This window comes from Aspergillus tubingensis (genome assembly GCF_013340325.1).
Source record: "Aspergillus tubingensis WU-2223L DNA, scaffold_7, whole genome shotgun sequence".
NCBI lineage: Eukaryota > Fungi > Ascomycota > Eurotiomycetes > Eurotiales > Aspergillaceae > Aspergillus > Aspergillus tubingensis.
In genome coordinates, this window is record NW_023336281.1 from 3,029,941 (window position 1) to 3,046,757 (window position 16,817).

The following is a 16,817-nucleotide window of genomic DNA, read 5'->3' on the forward strand; positions in this document are numbered from 1 at the left end:
AGGGAGAGTTTCTCAATGAGCCCACACGCAATTCCCTCGCTTCTGCATGAGATGGCTCCATTGTTAGCAATGCTGCCTAATGTGCGAAAAGGGCCGTCCTTGCCTCGGGGGAACTACATAAATAGGGACCATGCATGCCCCGACGATGGATGAATTTCTCAAAATCCTCCGCTCAAGTGAGTTCTTTCTCACACTGATCTCTCGAGAGAGTCATCAATATGCGGATTACGTCGGCAATTGCTTCTTTGCTACTGGTCGGCACGGCCACCAGTCTCCAAAATCCTCACCGTCGGGCTGTTCCGCCTCCTCTCACACATCGCAGTGTAGCGTCTCGCGCCGTGCCCGTTGAGCGCCGATCCAACGACTTTGAGTATTTAACAAACAAGACTGCAAGTACGTCATCTCGTCTCCAGCCGCAAATCTCCGTCTTACTAATATCAATTGCAGGATTCCTCGTCAATGGCACAAGCATCCCCGAAGTCGATTTCGACGTCGGCGAGTCCTACGCCGGTCTTCTTCCCAATACACCGACTGGGAACTCCAGCCTGTTCTTCTGGTTTTTCCCCTCGCAGAACCCAGACGCCAGCGATGAGGTTAGTAGTTGTTCCGTTCTCTCGGTCCTGCCTCAGCGGGCTAACAATTGACAAAGATCACTATCTGGCTCAATGGCGGCCCCGGATGTAGCTCCCTAGACGGCCTGCTTCAAGAGAACGGCCCATTCCTCTGGCAGCCCGGCACTTACAAACCCGTCCCTAATCCATACTCATGGACCAACCTCACCAACGTGGTCTACATTGACCAACCCGCCGGCACGGGCTTCTCCCCTGGCCCCTCGACCGTCAACGACGAGGAAGACGTGGCTGCCCAGTTCAACAGCTGGTTCAAGCACTTTGTCGACACCTTCGACCTGCACGGCCGCAAGGTCTACATCACCGGCGAAAGCTATGCGGGCATGTATGTTCCTTATATTGCCGACGCCATGCTGAACGAGGAGGATACAACCTACTTCAACTTGAAGGGTATCCAAATCAACGACCCGTCCATCAACAGCGACTCGGTGATGATGTACTGTACGTTACCCCTCATATACCTCATAATCCACCACCAACACCATCACTAACCACATCACCCACCAGCCCCGGCCGTCCGCCATCTCAACCACTACAACAACATCTTCCGACTAAACTCCACCTTCCTCTCCTACATCAACGCCAAAGCCGACAAGTGCGGCTACAACGCCTTCCTCGACAAAGCCATCACCTACCCCCCTCCCACCCCCTTCCCCACGGCCCCCGAAATCACCGAAGACTGCCAAGTCTGGGACGAAGTCGTCATGGCTGCCTACGACATCAACCCCTGCTTCAACTACTACCACCTGATCGACTTCTGCCCCTACCTGTGGGACGTGCTCGGCTTCCCTTCCCTCGGCTTCGGCCCAGACAACTACTTCAACCGCTCCGACGTCCAGAAGATCCTGCATGTCCCTCCGACCGACTACTCCGTATGCTCGGAGACCGTCATCTTCGCCAACGGCGACGGCAGCGACCCCAGCTCCTGGGGTCCCCTACCCAGCGTCATCGAACGCACTAACAACACCATCATTGGCCACGGCTGGCTCGATTACCTCCTCTTTTTGAACGGCTCCCTCGCCACTATTCAGAACATGACCTGGAACGGTAAGCAAGGGTTCCAGAGTCCCCCGGTGGAACCGCTCTTCGTTCCTTACCACTACGGTCTGGCTGAGCTGTACTGGGGCGATGAGCCCGACCCGTATAACCTTGATGCGGGTGCTGGATACCTGGGTACGGCGCATACTGAGCGTGGGTTGACTTTCAGCTCGGTGTATTTGTCTGGTCATGGTAAGTTCATCTTATCCCCTTGGAACATAGTTTGATGAATATTGAAATGTGCTGACTGTTTTTCCCTTCGTGATAGAAATCCCGCAGTATGTTCCTGGTGCGGCTTACCGCCAGTTGGAGTTCCTGCTTGGTAGAATTGATAGTCTTTCCGCGAAGGGGGACTACACCTCTTAACTTTAGTTGATGAAGATAGATGACAAGGACGTGGTTGGATGGTTTCAGATGGGAATGCGTGCATATATGAGATGAGATGATGTATCAATGAGGGTCTAATGACTTGTACATAAGTAGATCGGTAGGAAAAAGGAAAATATAGGATAGGGTATGCGGTGTATCATGCATGTACACCACGTGGATTCAGTTAAGGGACTTACTACGGTTCCATCCGAATCCCGCGTATAACCGATATTAAACATACAGCCTCCTGTTCGTCATATGATGACTAGTACTGCCTGTATCTAATTCCTACAGTTGCTAAGTCTAAAAACGTTTTACATGAGGTATATTTTGTCGCTAAATGCTCAAGTGTAGTGAGGTATCTATATAAGCTCAAAAAAGTCGATCTCAATGCATACACATCCTCCAAATGCCGTAGCTAAGGCGTCCTGGCACCCTCGCCAATTCCCATCAACCCTCCAGCTATACCATTCATGCGCCGGTCAATCAGGTCTTCCTCGCTGGCAAGGCTATTGATACTTCGGTTTCTCTCCCGCAAAGGAACAGGACTCGGCGATCCAGAGATATATCCGTCTCGAGGAGGGATCGTTAACCTCATGGGTATGGGACGCTGTTTCTTGGTGATTCCTGGTCGCAGAGTTCGCCCTCGGGAGACGCTACGAATGCGTTCCTTTTTAGCATCCTCGCTGTCACCATCCTTGGCAGCGATAGCTTGACTATCAATATCGGTACTGTCGATGGGGGCGCTGGAGCTGCGATGCAGTGGCGTCAGTGGTGTCAATTTCTTGATGCCTATCTCGAGAGGCCTATCCTCGTCGCCGGATGACTCTCCGGTGAGATGGCGTCTATGATTGCGCGAGTTATTTCCGCGAGGAACGGACTTAGGTCCCTTTGGTATCTGTGTACCGTTGGCGAGGGCCTTGGTATAACCAGAGGATGATCTTTTAACCTGCGCGAGATCAAATAGATCTTGAATCCAACTTGCGCAGCGATAGATGTGCTTCCAGCTATCCGGAAAGAAGCCTGCCATTTGCATGAACCCGTGAGAGATTCCGGGCAATAGGGATACCTCGACGTGGTCTTTTGCGTTAAACCTGCGATAAGACTTTTCGAGGCCCAGTTCTTGTCGTTCCTGAAACTGGCGGAGCTTAGCCTGCCTTAGTCGCCCGGCGAAGATGACCGTGTCGTCGACTAGAGGGTCACGTTCTCCGGTGATAATGTACGTCTTGGGAAAGCGTGCTAAGAGGTCTTCGGGAGCCAAGGCTGGGGAGAGTAGGTAGTCCGTATTGAAGTCGGGGCGGTTGTGCGGTCCGATATATAGGATGATCATTGCCCTCATCATCTCAGGGGTTAATATACGATCATTGACGTACGATATCATCGATGAGACGGCCAGCCGTGTTTGGATCTGCTTAGGCTGGTGCTCAGTGATAGCAGCCGCTTCATTTTCAGGAATTTCCATCTTCTGTTGCTGTGCCAACTTCTCCGAGGTCGCGTCAACCAAATTTCCAACTTCCAAGTCTGCATCAGAGAAAGAGTCACGCTGGAAATCTCCGAACGACGTTCCCGGAGAAGTGAACGGCGTCAACCGGTGATAGTCCATATCTTTCCTTCGGAGCACGCTCTCGTTGGTTCGACGTGTGCTTTTCTCTTGGATCAACGCCATCTGCTCTTCCGTCATCCAGCTTTCTATCTTCATGTTTAGCGCGGGATAGGGTAGAACCAGCCCGTCCGGGGGTGGAAGCATGTTTTGTCCTTGCCATCTAGAGGCATGTGTACTGCCGGATTGAAGGATCATAAGTGTAACGCCTGTGGCGAGATTACCACCAGCACTATCACCAGTGATGACGACACGAGGACGAGTCCGTCCGTTGAGGCCCAAGCACCGCCCACGGGTGGAGATAATGGAATGATATACATCATAACACTCGTTTAAAGCATACGGATACGGGTACTCCGGTGCTTTCTTGTAGTCAAGACTCAGTACGGGAACTTTGGTTCTCGCCGCCCAGGCCAGAAGTCGGTCTTCGGAATGCCGAGGGCTCATCGAAACAAATCCACCCCCAGGAATATCAAGGACAATGCATGTTTGATCACGTAGCGCAGTCAATGACCCATCGAAGTAAAGCCATGCATTTGTCGGCTCCTTGTAGATCGAGGACGCTGGTCGCGGGATCCGGATGGCACGCGGAGGGTACCTCGTGAGCCGCGGGCGGCCCAATTTGGCGAGTGTCCAGAGATACGGTGTGGTGCTCTTATTCCAAGACACACGCATGTGCTCTACTGTGAGTGTAGCACGTACCCGGCGAACTTTCTCATCTGCCTGTTCTGCTGCGATAAGGTAATAACCAGAGAAAACCAGAGACGCAATATCTCGTAGCCACTTTGGCTTTATCCCCATTGCCGTCCAGAACCCAGCGTCTAATCCTGTCGCGATCCATGTTGCCCGGAAAAAGGAGCGCGAGTATAGGTTGGCTAAAGGCTCAGGGCACTCAAGGCCGACAATTTTCGCAAAATTGCGGCAAATGTAGAGCCAGAGGAATACAAGGACAGTGGTTTGCCAGACGCTCAGCTTTTTCGAGAGGCGCGACGAGATCTTGCGGATAAAAGGAGGACCATTCTTGTTTCCTCTACGATTGATCTGTCAGCAAAACAGCGGTAAGAGACGAACAATCGAAACGCACCTTAATAGATAGGTAGACCAAAATACAAGTACAGCAAGAACCTGGATCTTCCGGAACTTTGTAGATGGCCGCCCAAGGACGTGATCTGGATGTATATATTAGCAGCAGACTATGACATTCCATGGGGTTCGCTGGGCAGTCAGTTACCTATCATTTTCCCAAGACAACCCCGGGTATGAATCAGGCAGCAGCGGTCTATAAGGGCTTCGAAAGACAATCTATGAAATATACAAGATGCTTAAAAGTATACGGAAGAGAAATAGTGGAAGATAATCAAATGGAAAAATTCATATTTCAACTGTGCACTGGAATGATGGGAGGGGCAGTAAGGAAAGGACAAAGAATGGACAAAAGCGGCGAACCACTGTAAAAGAGGAACAGGTGAGCAGCTGGCAAGCAGAACACTAGCCTGTTTATGATCGAAGGATATCAATAATGGCACAGTTCGGTGACCCAAGTACGGGGTGTGTGGGGGAAAAGACAGAGAGTAGTTAGTTGGTGTAGAGTGAGGGAAACCATGGTTCAGCTGAAGAAACGTAGTTGATGCATGTGAATTCCCCACCAGGGAATGCATGGTGATCCAGTCATCTGGGTAGCGTCAGTAAGCAGCCTTGAATAGCCGGGGTTTTGTGTGGCAGAAGCCCAAAAGCCGGGTTTGGCGTCGATCACTGATGGCCCTCCGCGGTGGCTAGCTGAATGATGGATCATGGATAGCAGGATAGTACGGAGGAATAGTTTGTTGTGGGCGAAGGGAAAAGGCGGAGTATTGCCCGTGCCGGGTCACGGGAGAGCACGGTCACATGCAAATCCCGCCACGAAACAACTCATGTGCCATTCCTCTTCTGGCATTTCCGAAATGCCTCTACGGAAGCTAATGATGCATGAGGGATTCCCATCTATAATATATATCATAGATATTATAGATAAATTATGATGGTATAGCATTTATTCCCCCTTATCTTTCTAGGCTCCTCTACTTCTCCTCATAGTTTCCGGCAATAGTCGCGACCGTGGGCGACCTGCCAATCACACAACCAGACCTCAAACACCATTCCCAGAAATCCCGCTATACAAATTCCGGCGGAATCACTGACAGTTGTCGCTCCGAGTGAGAATTCGCGGTCCTCTTTCGGTACCCGGTCCCCAATTTCGGCGAAAGTATTAACATACACCAGTCCCCCTAACAGCCCTTCCCAAAAGATGATTATAAAGATTATGTACACGCTCGGGATGAAGTCAAATAAGGCGTTCAATGTCAATACGGCCAGATTGATGATCTGCAGCAGTGACGGAAGGTAGAGATCGTGAATGCGGAAAAATGGGGTCGACGATCGTGAGATGAAAACACCAACCTGATAGATCGCATTGTACGCGGGATAGAATGCACGGTAATGCTCGAACGGCGAATCTTTAAGTGGAAACAGAAGGGTTGGAGAGACACCTTGATTGATCGTGTATTCGGCCACATAGACTAGCAGCAGGGGGAGCATACTGTGCGGGAAAAAGTAAGCATGCAAATCGTTGCTTAATGACACTAGCGTGCACTTACAAGGGAAAGAAAAGACCCCTAGCTCGCTGCAGGTTGGCTTTAAATGCCCGCAAGCTAAGAATTTGAGTCGCATCGCTCCCTTTGTTTCGGCTTGAGGAAACTGACGAGCCGAGTAGACCGTGCCGCTCATCCAGAGGGTCATCCCGATCCCGATCCTCCTGGTCAATTGCACGATACTCCACATGTGGAGCAGGCAATGTCCGTATGGGAGCTCTTGGCAGAATGGCGAAGAAGCTCACCACCATGATCGCTGGCAGGCAGGCAGCTGCTAGGAGCGTCGACTTGACACTGAGTCCCATAGAGGTAGTTGCAACGGCGTATGCACCAGCACCGACCAGCCCGGCAGCTCCGGTACCACTACCCCAGGCTGCCAAACTAAACGGGCCGTAGAAGTGCGTCAATGCGAGGAAGCTCAGTTCGCCTCCTCCGCTCGACAAGCTCGCTAGAATGATACCCGCGATTTTGGTGGAGATTGAACCGCCATCTGTATAGGCTGGGCTCAAGGCCACTAAAAGCATACCCAGAGCTGAACATAGCACACAGAATAATACCCGAGCAGGATATGGAACCAAGTGGATAAAGTAGGGTGCAATCAGCTTCGTTCCGAATGAGGGAATGACATCTGCGAGAAGAACAACGCCCTTGGGGACACTAGGCCCTACCAAATCGAGGGCAGCGGACAAAATGATAACATAGAGGACATTGTTGATCAAGCCTATTGGGTTTCACGCATGCCGGTTAGTGAGCCACGAAGAGTTCTTATCAGTTCGCGGAGTCTACAAGACAGCCAACGGCTTACCAAGTAGCCAGAATGCAACACAGACCCTGGGGTCAGCGCCATGAAACAATGCACCGAATCTCTCACGAAATCGGGACCATGAAGAAGACGGGGCTCCAGGAAGAGGCAGCATTGGTTGCCCGTCAGGAGCAGAAGACATAACAGGGGAAGGAAGGAATTCGAATGGTTCTAGTATGCTACAAATAACGTCCCAGAATGAATACAGCAGGACTGATCACAGTTTTCAGTACGATCAGGGAGTAGATAGGCTGCAATGGGGCATTCTCATGGCGATACGGATTGACGGTGAACGTGGTAGTTACTTGGTAGGTACCTGAAGGATGGTAAGCGTGTCACGCTCATCCGCCCAGAAAGAGCGGTCCCACGTGACGCCTTACTCAATGCAGTAGTAGTTGTCGGCACTCGATTCTATCACGCGGTATCGCATATGAAACATGCATACAATGGAAATTAGAGTGAGCAGAACCACCAGACATTCAGACTAATTTCACTTACGAGCCATCAAGGCATCCATCTCTCATGGCTTACTGTCCATCCAGCTCACCGCCGGGGGCGCAATACACCCGGCAGAAAGGCCGACTGCTATCGGGACGATCAGGGCTTATCGGGTAATGCTTTCTGCCATCGCGATTCTTCCTTCTTCCGTCCCGACCTCCGCCACTCCGCATCTTCTTTCTCCAACTCTCCACCATCTTCAAGCAAGACTACATTATACCACAGGGGTTAGCCTCCTCCGATATACCTCTTGATAAAACGGGAAAATATCCAACAATCACAATGTTCCTCCGCACCGCAAATCGTCTCCCCGCCAAATCCTCCCTCCCTCTCCGCGCTTTCTCAACCCGCGCGGCCCTCCTCTCCGACAAGCCTCCCTTCGCATTTGCTAGCGGTCCGGCTCCTCCGCGTCTCCCTAAAGAGGAGCAAGAAATCTTCGAAGAGCTCCAGCGCAAGTCTACCGGCGCCTTCAGCACCCCGCAAATCAACCAATCGCCCGACTCAGAGCCCGCAGTGGCAGCCGAGATCAACGCCACCGGCAAGGGCGAGGAGCTTCATCCCGATGTGAAGTATGGAGTGAAGCCTGAGTTTGAAGGAGAGAAGAACCCCAAGACTGGCGAGATTGGTGGACCGAAGAACGAGCCTCTGAGGTGGGGTGCTGAGGGTGACTGGAGCTATGGTGGACGGGTTACGGATTTCTAGAGACTGAGATGTCATTTCTCTGTTCAATGTCCGTGGATGTTGATATATATAAAATAAGGTGCATGTGGAGGCTGAATTTGGTGCCTGTTTGCATGAGTGGCGTTGGTTATTGATTGTATAATGATTATAGAGCTCTTTCTTCCCCCTCTCCTCTCTCGTCCTGTGCTATATGTGTATATTATCTCGGCATTGAATCATGTTTCGAAAGCCCTTGATCTTGCATGGTCAGTTGTGAATACATCGCTGATTTACTGTCGATGAAGTCTTCTTACATATGTTTCTTTACCTGCTGGTCTACACACAAGATCAGTGCTTTGCAGCGAATTGGGCCGGTTTGTTATTGGCCAAGCAAAGCACGGGAAATTAAATACCAATAGTAAATATATTTGCTGACCAGAGTGTAAATACTCTACTTTCTTATTGAATCTTCAAGGAGTAATTAATGGTGGTCTGCGGGTGTCTTTCGGTCCTGCCTGATTGGTGCATGGCAGCAGTACTAAGAGTACTACATCGGGCCCGGGCTTCTGATAGGGAGCAGGACATAGTAGTCAACAACTAGTAGTAGCAACCACTTCCATATGGGCTAATTATCAGGAGATAGCAAACCACGCGAGACCATGCGCCGGACTTTGCGACGAACAGGAGTCTTTTTATCAGTCATACAGTCTCTGCGATCCTCTCGCTCGCAGCAACGGCAATTATCTGAATGTGGAAATAAATACAGCACTCCGTCGTCACACCCCTTCCTTGATCACCAACCCTCAAAAGAACCTCCTAGTGGGTATACCTCACTCTGTAGCAGAATTATGTCGCTATTAACCATCAATGCAAGAAGACGATCCATACACATACACCGGAGGAAGATGGCTGCATCGCGACAAACTCCAGCGAGACTGTCGCCGCATACAGTTCAACTTCCCTGCCCTCTGTGACAGAGTTATTCATCTAAGTCCAGGTGCAACGAAGGTCGCCAAGTACGAAAAGAAAGATGGTGGGTTCAATAGAGTCTTTATCTTTACCATGGACACAGGCTCTCGTATCGTAGCAAGGCTGCCGACTGCTATTGCTGGCCCTTCATGGTTGACAACCAACTCCGAAGTTGCGACAATGACATATTGTAAGATTGGACCTGACCCTCTATTGCATGATACAACTTGTATAAAGTACTGATAATTTCGATGATATAGTACGATCCAAGCTGTCACTTCCAATACCCAAAGCCCTAGATTGGAGTGACTATCCAGCTAATCCGATCGGCACTGAGTATATCGTCCAGGAGTATGTTGAAGGAGTGCAACTTCATCAGATCTGGCCTCACATGAACTCGGAGCAACACATGCTTTGCACCAAAGCCTTGTCGACGGCAATCAAGCAGATGGCGTCTCTGGACTTCCCAGCTTATGGAAGTCTATACTTTGCTGATGCGCCTCTTGAAGCGCACTTGAAGATCCCCTTCGAACAAGGGTTCTGTATTGGGCCGCACTGCAGTCCAGTCTTCTGGAACAGGGGCATAGGAGAGTTGGAACTCTACGGAGGACCAAGTCCTGACTGCGGTCCTCGTTAGTCTCGTACCCTCATACACTACGCCCAATTCTAACACAGCGTGTCAATATAGGGCGTGACCTCACAAGATATTGCACAGGTCTGATTGAGACCGGCTTCTCTCGACTACCGAATGAAGAAAATGCCAAGCATAGCCTCCCACACCAAGGGTCGATTCAAGATCACGTTCAATTGCTCCGTACAAGCCAAAAAGTGATGCAGAGGCTTATCGAAGATAAGCGCGTCCAGGATGCTGCTGCGCCAGCCCTAGTGCACCCTGACTTCCACAAGAGGAACATATATGTCTCAGCAGAAGATCCTACTGTCATCACTGGCTTAATAGACTGGCAATCAACAAGCATCGAACCTTCTTTCATTTATGCCAACGAGACTCCCGACTTTGCCACTCCTCCTCAAGACATCGAAGGAGAAATATTCGGAAACAGTGAAGGCGAATCCACCTCACTCCAAACAGAGAAAGAGCGGAAAGATGCCTCGATCTGTTATCAGACATACGACGTATGCTTGAAAGGTCTAACCCCTAAACTTCGACCCGCAAGGCTGCTCGATCCGACCTTATTCCGACTCTTCCACTACACCCACACAACCTGGAGAGATAGCGCGACTGCTATCCGTCAAGAACTGATTGAGCTATCGGATCGGTGGTCTGAGTTGGGTTTGCATGGGACGTGCCCGTATTCTCTTACCGACGAAGAACGTAATAAGCATGCTAAGGACTATGAGGACTTTGAAGCGGTGCAGAGTCTCAAGCTGTGGCTCAAACACTCTTTAAATACGAATTCTGATGGCTGGGTTCCGAATGATGTTTGGAATGCGGCTAAGGATGTTCATCGGGCGGCTTATGATGAGTGGATTGAGACGGCGAGGGGGTTTGAGGACAAGGGGGAGCAGGGAATGACGGTGGAGAAGGCGGAGAGGTTGTGGCCGTTTGATGAGAGATAATTTACTATGTATTATTGTAATAGTCTAGCATGATGTTGTTCTACAGCGATGGATGTTAGCGTCGAATGATTAGGGTGTGTAACTTGGTTGAAGATCAGTAAATACTATGAACGATGGCTAAGGTTGCTATGTAACAAGACGATAAAGTTATCTGCAAGCACTGATTTTACTCTTCCATCCGCGCCAATATGGCCTTGCCCGCACGGCTCTCATTAGCCCGGCCCAGCTCCCCACTAATCCAGGATCCAATTTTGGCCATTTCCTCCAAATTGATGCCGGTGTGCATGCCGAGACCATGAATGGTGTGTACAAGGTCCTCCGTCGAGACATTCCCCGTCGCACCCTTGGAGTAAGGACAACCACCAAGACCACCCACACTACTATCGAAGATGCGGATACCATGCTCCAGCCCTACAATGGTGTTGACGAGAGCCTGTCCATAAGTATCGTGAAAATGCAGCGCCAGATCGTTATTCGCAATACCGGCCGCCTTCAGAGCCTGCAGGAGCTTCATAGTACGGGGTGCCGTGCCCATGCCCGTAGTATCAGCCACCGACACCTCGTCGGCTCCCATTTCAAGTAGCGTTGCCGTGATATCAGCTACCTTGGCTGGTGATACATCGGGACCCTCGTACGGGCAGCCCAGAGTAACAGAAACGTAGCCTCTCACTCGGATGTTCTTCGTCTTTGCTAACGAGACAATCGGACGGGTGCGTTCGAGTGACTCCTCGATTGTGCAGTTGATGTTGGCCTTGGAGAATGCCTCTGTTGCTGCTACAAACACGGATACCTCGGTTGTTGTCGGAGGTTTCGTAGCAGAGCCTGTCGTGTCTGCCGGGACGCCTGTGGCATCCATAACTTTGATGAGGTTCTCTAGACCCCGCACATTAGGAACGAGGTAGTTGTAGGCAATGGCATTCTGTGACTGTGGGGGAGTCTGGAGGAGGTGCTCGCAGATCTCTGCAGTGCTGGCCATCTATCATACATATGCATGTTAGTCTTGTAGTCCAAGAAGGAACGGCGTCGTTGCTACTCAATCCGGATGCGGGCTGTCCGTACCTGGGGCACCCATTTCGCTGGGACAAAAGATCCAGCCTCAATTGTAGTTACACCCGTTTTAGCCAGCTTCTCAATAAGCTGGAGCTTTGTCTCAAGTGGGATCGACTTTTTCTCGTTCTGTAGACCATCTCGTGGCCCTACTTCGACGATGCGAACATGGTCCGTGGTTAACCGCGCCTCAGTCGCAAAGCGGCGTCGAGCTGGGGCCGTGCGAAGGGCAGAGAAGAGGCTCATTCGAGGTCGGAAGGTCATCATTTTGGCAATTGATATCAGCTGTGAGACATGTACAAGAAGCTCCTAAGCACTATGGAAGAATATTCAAACCGCGCGACAGCTCCCTGGAAAAGAGGAGGAGAAGTGGTGATGGCAGGATGAACTGATCAGCTCGTCCTGCGGAATGCGGAGAACCGACCGAGGCCGAACGGCGTGACCCCACCTGACCCGCCCTGCTGACTCAGCCTAAAATATCCATCATCCCACTTTGGAGTCACTTTATCGCTGCTCCATATCGCCCTCCATCACACCCATATTACACCATGAACGGCATACCTGAAGACTCCGCGCCATCGAGCGTCCCCTTGCGACAGCCCAAGAAGAGATTCGTCGGTCGCCGAACAGCAGACGCCCAAGCACAGAAGGATGCACCCACCGCACAAAATGTCGAGACAACCAGTATACAAAAGGGTCAGTACCCCTCCATCAGCCAACACTACATGCGTTCACAACTTCACCACCAACTTCCCAACAAACTGACACTATAATCGATATACAGCCGCCCCCCGCCGCACCCCTCGCACCCTAAATCAAGTCCCGCCGGAGATCCTCGAAGACCCCGAAATCCTCGCCGCCATCGAACTCCTCCCACGCAACTACTCCTTCGAGATCCCCAAAACAATCCACCGCATCCGCACCTCCGGCGCCAAACGCGTGGCTCTCCAATTTCCCGAAGGCCTTCTCATCTTCGCTACCACAATCTCCGACATCCTCACCCAATTCTGCCCGGGCATCGAAACCCTCATTATGGGCGACGTGACCTACGGCGCCTGCTGCATCGACGACTACACAGCGCGCGCACTGGGGTGCGACCTCCTCGTCCACTACGCCCACAGCTGCCTGATCCCAGTAGACGTAACCAAAATCAAAACCCTCTACATCTTCGTCGACATCAGCATCGACACCACCCACCTAATCGCCACACTCGAACGCAACTTCCAACCCGGAAAAACCATCGCCACTGTCGGCACAATCCAATTCAACGCTACTCTCCACGGCCTGAAACCCGTTCTCGAGCGCGCAGGCTTCAAGGTCCTCATCCCGCAGATCATGCCTCTCTCCAAGGGAGAAATCCTAGGATGTACATCCCCGACCCTCTCCGCTGACGAAGTCGATATCCTTCTCTACCTCGGCGACGGCCGCTTCCATCTCGAGTCCGCGATGATCCATAACCCGGCTATTCCGGCGTATCGGTATGATCCGTATTCGAGGACGTTGTCCAGGGAGACGTATGTTCATGATGAGATGCACACGCTGCGCCGGGATGCGATCAATACGGCGAAGACGGCGAAGAAGTGGGGGATTATTCTGGGGTCGTTGGGACGGCAGGGGAATCCGAATACGATGGCGATGATTGAGAAGCATTTGAATGAGAGGGGCATTCCGTTTGTGAATCTCCTCTTGAGTGAGATTTTCCCCGGGAAGTTGGCGTCCATGGCGGATGTGGAGTGCTGGGTGCAGATTGCTTGTCCGCGGTTGAGTATTGATTGGGGATATGCGTTTGCGAGGCCGTTGTTGACGCCGTATGAGGCGTTGATTGCGTTGGGGGTGAGGGAGGGGTGGGAGACGGAGAATAACGGAGTGTATCCGATGGACTTTTATGCGAAGGAGGGGCTGGGGAGGACGAAGCCGAGTCAGGCGATTGCGGCGTGAGGTTTATGATGATGTCAAGTGATGTTTTTGCATGATGCATATGAATGACTATAGATGTGATTTAAGTTTGTCTGGGATACAAAAGCTCATGGTTATGGAATAGAATTACCATGTTCTCTTTGCGGAACATGTGGGAAGCATTCGTCTATTTTCCGAACATGTGGGTAATAATAATAATAATAATACATCAATCAAGTACGCTACAGTGCGGCATACATCGTTCATGACCCTTTGACCTCATCCGCACTATCCGTGTTGAGGTCACTGGCACTTCCTCGCCGCAGCGAGAGGATGCTCTTGCTGGCGAACTCGTCCGCCGTCCGCTCCGCCGCGCGCCATCGCGTAACGGCTTGCTCGACATCTTCGAACATTTCCAGCGTATCCTTGATGATACCGCCCTCTTCCTGTTCGGGAACCTGCGTGCTCTCTCTTGACCCGCTATCGCTGATCATAGGGAAGGCAGGCCCAAAGCCACGTTGAGGGATAGGGTTAAACATCACGGCGTTGGCGAACATACGGATCAACTCCTTCTCCAGCTGCGCCGAATTCACAATACCCTTCGGGGGAATAATGTCCTCTGTCTTTTGCAACATAAGGACTGCATTCTTCGAAGGAGTCCCTGTACCCGGCGCCGGTGATTCCCCGTCGCCTGCCGGTGTGCTCGCGGCCTCTGTAGCTGCCGCCAGCGCCCTGCTACCCTGGTGAATCAGCGACTTGATGGTCTTGATATCTTGCGGCCGGTAGATAAGATCGCGGTATCCCGGTGCGTCACGTTCTGTCAGCGGCTTTGAAAAGGTGCCTGCAACCTTGTGCATGCTAAGCTCACTCATGATGGGAGCTCCGGTCCGGGGGAAGTTGCGCGCGCAGACTACATACGACGTCGACTGATTAGGATCAACGCGAGTGAGCTGGCTAAGCTCCGACTGAGTAGGTTCGGCCTCTAGGCTCTCACTCGGAGCACGCTTGCGCTTCGGCCGCCCCCTGCTCGGCCGACTGACCGAAGGACGTTCGGGCTCTGCCATTTCTGAGATACCAGCTGGAGTACTGGGTACTTCATGCTTGATTTTCGCCTGGGAGCCAGTCCCCGTATCCGCTGTGGACTCTTCGTCCCGCGACAACACAGACCTTCCTCGGCTTCGGGACGACGCTGTGCTTCTGTCACGGTCCTTACCGCTAGACAGCGTTCCCCTCTCACTCTTCCGTTTAGTCCCTCCCTTGCTCTCTGCATCAATCGACAGTGTCTGATCAGCGCCAGTTCCATTGCCTTTCGTCTCGGTCCTCCGCTTTCGACGGCGGGGCTCAGGCTCCTCTGGTGTCGGCTCACGAGAACCCGGCAAAGACGGCGCTTTCTCACTGATAGGACTGATCTCCTCAGGCCGTGGCCGTTCGGGCGAACGAGGAGAGTGGGGGATACTCAGCCGTGGAGTCCGCTTCCATGGTGTGAGAGAGCCAGGTGTAAGAACGCCCGTGTCGATCGAAGGCCGGAGAGGCCGCGTGCTCGGTGGCCGCGAAAGGATGGAACCCTGCGCAGGTCCAACCGGGGTCTGGAACGCGGGTGGTGGAATGTTCTGGGCAGGTGTGTGGGCGGTCGCAGGCACAGGTCCTGGAGTTGACGGAGCAGGTGTTGGGCGTGGTCCTTGCGGTCCCTTCTTGTTTTCGAAGGCTGGGGTGGGTGGAGGGAAGGGAGACTGAACCGGTCGCCCAGAAACAGCGGCGTTCGTCGGCTCTGGTTTCGGCTTTGCGAATGCTGGGGGAGGTTGTGGCGTTTGTGGAGGTTTGTTTAGAGACCACTGCTGGAAACTAGCCTGGGGCGGAGGTCGCTGAGGCGCCGGGCTAGCAGCTGGAACAGACTGTCCTTCCTTGGCAGAGGGCTTGCTGGCCAGAACTGGCTGTTGCGGGGTGGAAGGGACTGGCACACTTGCTTTCTGTGGAGCTTGCGAAGGTGTAACAGCGGGAGGGCGTGCGACACCCGGGCTGGGAACTGAGGCATTGGGCGGTCTTGGCGACGGAGCCGGTGGCGCGGCCGCTGGTGCGTGGTTTACAGGGGCATTCTTGGGCACAATAGCTGGTTGTGATGGTGTCGGGAACGCCTTTCCATTCGGGGCTGGTGGCTGCTGAGGCGGCCGACCTGTCGCTACCTGAGGGTTGGGCTGAGGACGAGGTGCCGGTTGTAACGGCTGTTGAGGTTGTTGTTGCGGCAGTGGCTGAGGCTGAGGCTGTTGCTGGAGCTTTGCCTTGTTTGTCGGTGGCAGTTCGACGGGCTGTACCGACGGCGCGGCCAGAGGCTGGGGTTCCTGCGGTGGGCGCGCGACAGGTTGCGCGGGCTGCTTGCTTGAATCCAGCTCCTTCCGCTGCGGTTCCAGTGGAGGCTGCTTAACATCAGCAGCTACCGGCGGGGTCGCAGCTGGCATAGCTTCATCGCGGGGTCGTTGAAGTGGCTTCTGTTCCTTCACATCCACATCCATCGGTTCTGGAGCGGGCTCCTGCTTGGCGGGCGCAATCGGTTGCGCTGGTGGAGGTCTTGCGGAGGTCTCCGAGAGCGCATCGCGTTCCTCCGCCTGTAGCTGATCGATCTCTTTCCTAATATCCCTATATCTCTGCTCTTCGTTCTGAATCTCCCGCGTTACCAGCTCCTTGTATCTGGCATATAGGTGCGACACTAGCCTGGGCACTTTGCTGGCGTGGTTGTAACCTTTGTCCGCCAGTCCGTCCGCTCGAGGGCTGGATATCTTGCGCTTCTTGGGGTTATTGGGGGCCGGGCTCTCAGCATGGTGACCGTTGGGTCCCGCGTTTGCTGAATCCCAGCCATCTCGCATCAGCGTCGCATAGAGATCCTCCAAGGCTTCGGGGCTGAGCCTTGCCGCATCGTAGGCGGCATTCTCTCGAATGAAGGGGTTGTTGCGGAGCACATCGGAGATGGAGACGAAGTTCGCGGGAGGGGATTCTAGGCCGGCGAGAGACTGGAAGAAGAGGAGGGATTCAAAAGGCGTGTAGACCGATAGAGGAGGCATCCCCCATTGCCCGTCGAATCGGCCACTGGGGGGGAAGTATTTGGGGATTGG

The 16,817-nt window shown here is 52.7% G+C and overlaps 8 protein-coding genes across 8 annotated transcripts; 4 read left to right on the top strand and 4 right to left on the bottom strand.

The window, feature by feature from the left end:
* Positions 1-218: 218 nt before the first annotated feature.
* Positions 219-2,033, top strand: cpdS (putative serine carboxypeptidase (CpdS); the record flags this gene model as incomplete). The annotated part of the gene is made up of 5 exons (XM_035501067.1): positions 219-393; positions 448-593; positions 650-1,070; positions 1,137-1,859; positions 1,936-2,033. The coding sequence occupies 5 exons, from the start codon at positions 219-221 to the stop codon at positions 2,031-2,033; spliced, it is 1,563 nt and encodes a 520-aa protein (XP_035356960.1).
* A 421-nt stretch (positions 2,034-2,454) lies between these two features.
* Positions 2,455-4,874, bottom strand: AtWU_05958 (putative lipase; the record flags this gene model as incomplete). The annotated part of the gene is made up of 3 exons (XM_035501068.1): positions 2,455-4,666; positions 4,721-4,805; positions 4,868-4,874. The coding sequence occupies 3 exons, from the start codon at positions 4,872-4,874 to the stop codon at positions 2,455-2,457; spliced, it is 2,304 nt and encodes a 767-aa protein (XP_035356961.1).
* Positions 4,875-5,703: 829 nt separating this feature from the next.
* On the bottom strand, positions 5,704-7,207 carry AtWU_05959 (battenin family protein; the record flags this gene model as incomplete). Its single annotated transcript, XM_035501069.1, has 4 exons — positions 5,704-6,211; positions 6,270-6,323; positions 6,375-6,984; positions 7,069-7,207. 4 exons carry the CDS (start codon positions 7,205-7,207, stop codon positions 5,704-5,706), a joined length of 1,311 nt encoding a protein of 436 aa, XP_035356962.1.
* A 638-nt stretch (positions 7,208-7,845) lies between these two features.
* Positions 7,846-8,265, top strand: AtWU_05960 (succinate dehydrogenase assembly factor 4; the record flags this gene model as incomplete). The annotated part of the gene is made up of 1 exon (XM_035501070.1): positions 7,846-8,265. The coding sequence occupies one exon, from the start codon at positions 7,846-7,848 to the stop codon at positions 8,263-8,265; it is 420 nt and encodes a 139-aa protein (XP_035356963.1).
* An 825-nt stretch (positions 8,266-9,090) lies between these two features.
* On the top strand, positions 9,091-10,770 carry AtWU_05961 (serine/threonine protein kinase; the record flags this gene model as incomplete). Its single annotated transcript, XM_035501071.1, has 3 exons — positions 9,091-9,382; positions 9,453-9,824; positions 9,881-10,770. The coding sequence occupies 3 exons, from the start codon at positions 9,091-9,093 to the stop codon at positions 10,768-10,770; spliced, it is 1,554 nt and encodes a 517-aa protein (XP_035356964.1).
* A 166-nt stretch (positions 10,771-10,936) lies between these two features.
* On the bottom strand, positions 10,937-12,084 carry AtWU_05962 (hydroxymethylglutaryl-CoA lyase; the record flags this gene model as incomplete). The annotated part of the gene is made up of 2 exons (XM_035501072.1): positions 10,937-11,746; positions 11,830-12,084. 2 exons carry the CDS (start codon positions 12,082-12,084, stop codon positions 10,937-10,939), a joined length of 1,065 nt encoding a protein of 354 aa, XP_035356965.1.
* Positions 12,085-12,365: 281 nt separating this feature from the next.
* Positions 12,366-13,755, top strand: dph1 (2-(3-amino-3-carboxypropyl)histidine synthase; the record flags this gene model as incomplete). The annotated part of the gene is made up of 2 exons (XM_035501073.1): positions 12,366-12,513; positions 12,602-13,755. The coding sequence occupies 2 exons, from the start codon at positions 12,366-12,368 to the stop codon at positions 13,753-13,755; spliced, it is 1,302 nt and encodes a 433-aa protein (XP_035356966.1).
* A 221-nt stretch (positions 13,756-13,976) lies between these two features.
* On the bottom strand, positions 13,977-16,220 carry AtWU_05964 (uncharacterized protein; the record flags this gene model as incomplete). The annotated part of the gene is made up of 1 exon (XM_035501074.1): positions 13,977-16,220. The coding sequence occupies one exon, from the start codon at positions 16,218-16,220 to the stop codon at positions 13,977-13,979; it is 2,244 nt and encodes a 747-aa protein (XP_035356967.1).
* Between the last annotated feature and the right edge of the window lie 597 nt (positions 16,221-16,817).